At 39.1% G+C, this 7,500-nt stretch overlaps 1 protein-coding gene across 6 annotated transcripts in view; it reads left to right on the top strand.

The window, feature by feature from the left end:
* The window catches only part of LOC137986255 (protein sidekick-1-like), a 101,495-nt gene that overhangs the window by 76,257 nt on the left and 17,738 nt on the right, over positions 1–7,500 (top strand). For all 6 annotated transcript variants that reach the window (XM_068833480.1, XM_068833484.1, XM_068833479.1 and 3 more), the window contains 2 exons: positions 1,476–1,769; positions 3,785–4,087. In XM_068833480.1, coding sequence (XP_068689581.1) covers positions 1,476–1,769; positions 3,785–4,087 — 597 coding nt within the window. The remainder of the gene's footprint in view (positions 1–1,475; positions 1,770–3,784; positions 4,088–7,500) is intronic.

The following is a 7,500-nucleotide window of genomic DNA, read 5'->3' as shown; positions in this document are numbered from 1 at the left end:
AATATTTATTCCCCAGAGCCTCGAGATGATGCCTTTTGTTTAGGACTGAATTTTATTATATCGAAAGTGGACTATTACTCTTCAGCAACAATAATCTATGGGAGAGTTAAATAAATCTTTTTTTGAGAGAGTGGTTTCTTGATCTTCAGAAGCGGGTCCTATAGATCAAGAGTTGAAACTCCTGGTTCAAATCCTATCCTATCCTTTTCCCCTGCTACCACAAGTCGTGGGACACAGTGTCCGAATTTATCTGTTATACGCAATTTCGAGCAAATTAGCAATTGTGTATATCAGATGAATTCGGAGAGGAGGACATTTTGGATAAACAATACCTAAGTGTAAGCACCCATTTTAAAACGGTTAGCTTTCAATAACTGCTAGGCTATGTCGGTCAAGGTTAGGGTTAGAACCTGTAATAATCATTCTAAGAGTGACTTTCAAATGACCTTGAAAAATAAACGTAAAATCAAAACGTAAACAAAAATGCAAAACATTTAATTGGCTTATCGAACAAAAACAAACGAGCGCGAATTTTCATTGGCTTAGCGAACGCAGATGGAAACAACGTCATCTATCCATGGACCTTTCTGGAAAGTTTCGCTTTGATGACATTTGAAAAGCAGAAATGTGATTGGGCAATCGAACTGTTTACTGCCCATATCAGTGGTTTCTTTTGCAGGAGTAAGGAGAGGCTTTGTTTTAATCTTGCCAAACATTGGTCCGTGAAACAAATTGCGAACACTTTTTCAAGGTCATACGAAAGTCACTCTAAATGTCGGTGTACAGGTCCCGTACGGATAGCGACTGCCTATTAATAGAACATATTCGTATTTTCAGTGTTGGACTGGAACTAGCTTGTAATGGAGGCTAATGCGGGGGAATCTTTTCAACTGCAAATACTTTTTAATATATTCCCCCGCATTAGCCTCCATTGCAAGCAAGTTCCAGTCCAATGCTGAGAATACAAATATGGTCTATTATCAGCATCATCATTCAACAATAAAATACACAACTTCAGCCACAAATGAATCATATTTAAAAGATTGGTCAAAAGAATGACAATTTATTATGTTCATCTCCTTTATCTATTTAGAACATATTAAAAGCGCACTCAAATATCAACCTATTCACAGTTAGAAACGACACTCGCGGAAGGATAGGGAAAGATCCTTCCATTACCTTCACAGAGTCTGTAACCCTTTGATTCCCAGGAGTGATCAGCCTGTAAATTCTCCTCACAATTTCAATGAAATGTCCGTCAGACGTGTTGAGAATGAAGATAATTATCAGCTTAAGAGATGTCATCTTGATATAACACCAAATGCTCATGACTACCCAACAAAGAAATCTATGTACTAGTTAGGAGAATAACGTTTCGATCTTGGAAATTAAAGTTCCTCAATTTCCGTGTGGTTTTTCACCTGGGGTTGAAGTTTGCCTTCTTTACCGTGTACGTAATTTCTGTTATTCTTTAGTTCCCAGTAAGCCGCCGGGCATTGCTCAACCAGAGGTGCTGGACTCAATTTCCGTGAGGTTACACTGGAGCCCAATCCCAAACGAGTTCCACAACGGTATCATTCGAGGATACCGCATCTCGTACGAAAGACTGGTTAACGGCACTTACCAAGAGAAAACGACAGTTCCTCCAGCGAGAACATTGATGCTTTTAAATCTGGATAAAGCTACCAAGTATCATGGCAAAATTCTTGCGTATACCAATGCTGGGGATGGCAAAGAAGCTAACTTAACGTTCAAGACTGCCGACGATAGTAAGTACAGTGTTCCGGTTAATGAGGCCTTCCCGACAACCTCGGTCCCACGACCATTCCCTTCGCATTTCAACGCATGCCCTACCTCTGAAATGACGATTATCGACAATTCCTAATTTTCTCTAAATTGACTACTATCGTCAATAGGCCAGTTTCGTATTCTAACGGTTGGACTGGATCTAGCATGAAATGGAGGCTAATGCGGGCAAATTAATTTGCATTTGAAAAGATTTGCCGAGGACGCTTAGCGCTTGATAGGGATTATGGGAAATGAATATCTATTATTAAATCTCGAACCCCCATGCTTGAACTCGCAGGACTCGAACATGAAAATGTTCGATTAATAACCCTTTCACTTAACCACTAGACTACCACAATGAGTTTTTTAAACAACAGCAGAATCTTGATCATTTTTCTATTTAAGTTACTTGATGAATTGCGACATGATTATAATGCTACATTTTATCTTTTAAATAGTTTAGTAGATTATATAGTAGTTGTATTCGTTGTATTTTTATAGCTTAGTATATTTGTTGTTATTTTATTCTTTAGAGGGCCACAAGTTTATTAGCTCAGGCTATTACGTGCCCACTCCATGAAAATAAACACTTTACTTTACTACTACTTACTTACTTTACCACATCGCTAACTGCCAGAACATTAATTTTTTTTATATGCCAACATTTTTTTCTTCCGAATGCAGCTGTAAACGTGTATTATCACCCGCTGAGAAACAAGTTTAAACAGGAGAAAATGTCGGTTACCAAACCTAAAGAGAAAGCTAGCCATTTTAAAATCAAGCCGTAGACTTAACAATTATTCAGCTATGATTTTATTTATATGCCAATTAGTTTTGGTAAATAACCGGCACACTTACCAGTCAGTTGATCTTTAGTGGTTAAGTGGATAAAAACAGTTCCTTCAAAGTGGGTGCTCCGGGTTCAAATCCTGTCCAGGATTGCAACTTCTACTGTTTTTCTTTTTACCTGCTACCACAAGTCCTGGGACAGAATAATCTAAATCGACAATAAAAGTCAATCCAAAAAAATTAGGAATTGTCGATAATCGTTATTTCAGATGAGGACATGTTACGCATGTCCCAAAGCGAAAGGAAAGGTCGTGGGAACGAAGTTGGAACACAGGCTCTCTCGGTTTCCTTTCCTTGTTGTCATCCTCGAGACAAGTAGTGGAAGGGAATAGAGAGGCTGGTTTTGAGGTTGCCTTCCGGCAATGCAATTTTTCGGAAATGAAGTTATCCTTTGTTACTATTGTCAATAGAACATGCGCCATCAGGCGTGCGAGTTGGCGACAAGAGAAGAAATAGCTTTTCGTTCAGTGGCCATGCTGAATGTTTAGACGGCAAAGACTGGACCTGAGTTTGTAACGTCATCGGATTTGAAAGTATCCGGATTCGATCGTCCACACGATTTGAAATCATTCTGGATAGCGGTTTCAAAAAGTTGCGGATTCGCATCCAGCATTCACTGGAATGGGGCTTGGGAATAGATGTGGAGGGAAGGCGAATTCGTAAAGAAAACGTTGCCTATTCAAAAGTAATCATCAATTATACATTCAAAGGGACGTTAAATATTTCCTCTCCTGCGTCAGACTAACCTAGCGTTGAAGAAAAATCACGAGCAGAGTAGAAAATCAAATTTAATATTCAACCTTGTCTTTGAGTTGTGTTAAAGGGGCTGTGTTACGAAATTAAGCCAAATTCAGCGACGGGAAGGGGGTGGGGGTGGGGGGATGGCCACTGACCACCAAATCACTCAAGGAAGGTTTGAATAGAGCAGCAAATATAGACGAAAGTAGGGATGGGCAAAATTGAAGATGAAAATGGATTTCAATTGGGGTTTTTGAAAACTGATCAGCCAACAGTTTTTCAAAGTTTCTCTGTTTTTTCTAACTTAAATAATGTATGATCGACGAGACATTTATTGGACACGAAGCATTGAGTTTGGTTGTTTTAAAAGTAAGAGATAGAGATAACATGGGTTGTGTTTGTTCACTAGTACCCAGTCAGCCTCCGGTGGAACTCAAACCTGTGAACCGAATCTCACCGACAAAGCTCAATGTGACCTGGAAACCCGTTCCCGAGCAATTCAGGCATGGAAGCTTAACGAAATACATCGTGACGTATCAACGTGTTAAGGTTGGCGACGTAAAGACAGAAGAAGAAGAAGTGAACTATACTGAAGTTTACGCAAATCAGACTCACGTGTCGTTGACCAATCTTGAACCATATGTTGAGTACAAAGTGTCGGTTGCTGCCGCGACATCGAAAGGGAAAGGTCCATTTGCGTTTGTTATAGGAGGTATGAAGTTATACGGGAATCCCTTGGTCCACAACTTTCGCTGCAGTGATATCAGAGCCTTTGTTATGCAAGAAGTAGTAATGATTATTGACAGAAGCTCATGCATGACCTTGAAGCGTTTAACTCTGCTTCAGAGCCGGGTTTTTTTGAGTTCAGAATTTTCCTTATTTGGGTGTAACGTAGCTCGAGCATTTTCCCGCCGTGCAATTTTGATCTTATTTTTGTCCATATTTGGGCATAAAATCCCCAGCTTTGTTCCAAGGAAAAGATTTGCAAGTTACTCGCTTTAAGGTCATGTGCTTCCGGTATTCATCATGCACCAGTCCCTTAATGACTCCTCCCAAATCGAATTTTTGAACGAAATATTCGAACCTCTGAGTTTTGGGATTCTTTTAACGTTAATGTCTTCTCTAGGCTTAAATGACCAGCCGTTTTGTTCGCCCGCGTTCCTCCGTGCACACTGCGGCTGGATCACTGGTCCAGCCAATTGTATTTTCCACCAATCAAAAAGTCGCCTGTCTGCCAAATACAAAATACAATTGGCTGTATACAAAATACAATAGCGACGGGTGCTACGTCACGGCCGTTCGTTGAGAGGAGGATGTTAACCGCAATCACAAAACGGAAAACGGAAAATCGGACCTATGTCTCCTCTAGAGCAGAAAAACAATATTTTCAGTATTACATTTTTGTGTTTGTTCGTTTGTTGTTGTTTTTTATGAGCCATTATTTTAGCCTGACTCTACCCTGTTCTAACCAAAGCCGGAGTAAATATTTGATCCCCTGCGAAGAGAAAGAGAACCGCGCCTACTGGAAAAATATATAGATGTTATTGAACTAGCATGAGGTCCGTACTGGGAAAGTATTGCTCGAGTTCCTTTTCAGGCTCAGTCTATAAACTTGCAAAAAAATGAACGAGACCAATATTTCCCAGTACGGATCGAACAACAATCAAGTATAACGAGGATTTTGTTATATTGGCTCTCTTGCGCAGGGTTTTCTATTCCTTGAGTCTTCCCTCTTCGCCTGCTTCTGTTAACGGTTCTGGAAAGCAAAATTCATACTGGAACTCGTACATGACTAAAAAAAGAATTCCTCGCATTTTTGTTTTTATGTTCGAGAAAATGGAAACAGACAATGGGAACAGTTTGGCAATCAATATGCGCTGCCTCGTGACCGGTTCATCTTAGCGGCCCGAATTGCAAAATTCGGACCTCTCAGAGAGAACCAATCAGAATTCTCCGTTTTATCTCGGACCAGTTTGCCTATACAACTTCTATAATTATCTTATCTCTTCTTATTTTAGCCTTCTGCCATTTCCTCGTTTAACCGTATCACATTTTATTGCATCTTAGTGCTAGTCATTTCTTTAATGACGTTTTGGCCACCACCAGAAATTGAGGTTACTTGTCCTGGGCTTTTTAGGACAACCGCTGCAAAATCGAACTGAACCGCTTGTTCGCAAAACAATTCCACCGACGTTATATACGTTTGTGCCAGTGTTCCACCTTGAATTCGCTATTATCGTGAATTCTTAATTTGCTTTGAATTCACTACTATCATTAATTTAGAAGACTAAGAGCTTGGTATCGATCATGGGAAATGTCATATATTTTTTAAGATACCACTCAAGTGTATCAGTGGACATAGGACTCGTACGTGGAAATGTTGATTAACCCGTGACTTAACCACTTGACCACCACCACACTGCTAACTGCTCAAGGACAATATTTTAAACACTATTTGACAATGCTGTATTATCATTCGGCAATAAACACTACAAAAGGTCTGTTGCCAAACTTCAAAATGAAAGCTTAGGCCTAAATTAGTAATCTAGCTTAAGCCCAATTTTCAGCAGCGATTTTCTATGGGAGACTTGAATAAATGTTCTTTTGAGAGTGCGGTGTCTTGATCTTCAATGGTGAAGTGGAAAGAAGCGGTTCCTATAGAGTAGAAACTCCGGGTTCAAATCCAATCCACATATATGATTTTTGATTACCTTATTTTCTCTGCTACCACAAGTCGTGGGACGCAGTGTCCAAAATTAACGACAATAAACACGATCTCCTCCTGAAATGAAGGATTATCCTTCATTGTTAGTTTGCTTCAAATGAAGTATTATCCTCCCTTTAGATTACTCTGTCCCCACTTGTGGTAGCAGATAAAAAGAAAAACTAAAAGTAAGTCCCTGGATTTGAACCCGGAGCACTCACTTTAAAAGAACTGTTTTTATCCACTTAATCCCTAAAGATCAACTGACTGGTAAGTGTACCGATTATTTACCGAAACTAATTAGTATATGAATAAAATCATTGCTGAATAATTGTTAAAGTTGTACTATTATCACAAAAATCATTTCCTTTTTTTCTTCAGATTTTGAAAGCGTGTTCGCTTAACACCTAACTGGCAAAATTTTGAGCTTTGAGTTTTATCCAAAGGCTGTTTATTTTGAGTGTAAGTTTTGGATTTCACGGTCCGCCATTACTCACGTTCAAAACTGACCGATTGGACCTCATAGGGTTGGATCTAGAGAAAATGACGTCATTTACTCGCTAGCTTAAAATTTCAGTGTGTAAACGCAATTTATTATATATGCAAAACACTGGTTTAAACGTCTGAAAGCCCGAAACTCCGGTGCTGCATATTAATTCAGCCGCGTACACACGCATTGCATTCTTAAACTTCATTTTCTCCTCGACCTAGCTCTCTCAAGATTTTAAAGTTAGTAATGGCGGATCAATAAGTTAGAAAATTCGAGTTAAAATAAATACGTGTCTTTTTAAAACTTTGGTCAGTTAGTGTTTAGTAAACATAGTTTTTAAATCCAAAGAAAAAAAAAGAATTGTTATTTTGGTCGTAGTACCACTTTAAGTCTACGGCTTGATTTTAAAATGGTTAGTTTTCTCTTGAAGTTTGGTAACCGATATTTTTCGCTTCGTAAACTTGCTTCTTAGTGGGTGTTAATACACGTTTACAGCGGAATTTGGAAAATATATATATTGACATTAAAAAAAAATGACATCCTCGCAATTAGTGATGAGGCATTCTATACTGGTTAAGTGAAGGGTGTTATTAATCAAATGTTCGCAGGTTCGAGTCCTGCGAGTTTAGACATTGTGGTTTGGCTTTTTTAAAAAATATGTTCATTTCCCATGATTCCTATCAAGCTTTCACTTGGAGCACAGGCGCCCCAAGCTCAATGTGACGGAAAGCCAACAAATACCAACAAAAACCTTTTACCTTGAATTCCACGGTGGATTTGTGGTCGTGGGAACATTTTATCCAGGAATATTTTACTCAATTTGGTGGGCTCCTGAGAATCTATTACCTAGCCTTGGTCAAGAGATTATGAAGGTAAGAGAAGTAATCCCTCATACTGGCCCTATTCCCATCGTAATCCCTCTTAGGTTATT

Source organism: Montipora foliosa, unplaced genomic scaffold, assembly GCF_036669935.1.
Source record: "Montipora foliosa isolate CH-2021 unplaced genomic scaffold, ASM3666993v2 scaffold_164, whole genome shotgun sequence".
Classification (NCBI taxonomy): Eukaryota; Metazoa; Cnidaria; class Anthozoa; order Scleractinia; family Acroporidae; genus Montipora; species Montipora foliosa.
This window is presented reverse-complemented; position numbering and strand designations above follow the sequence as displayed.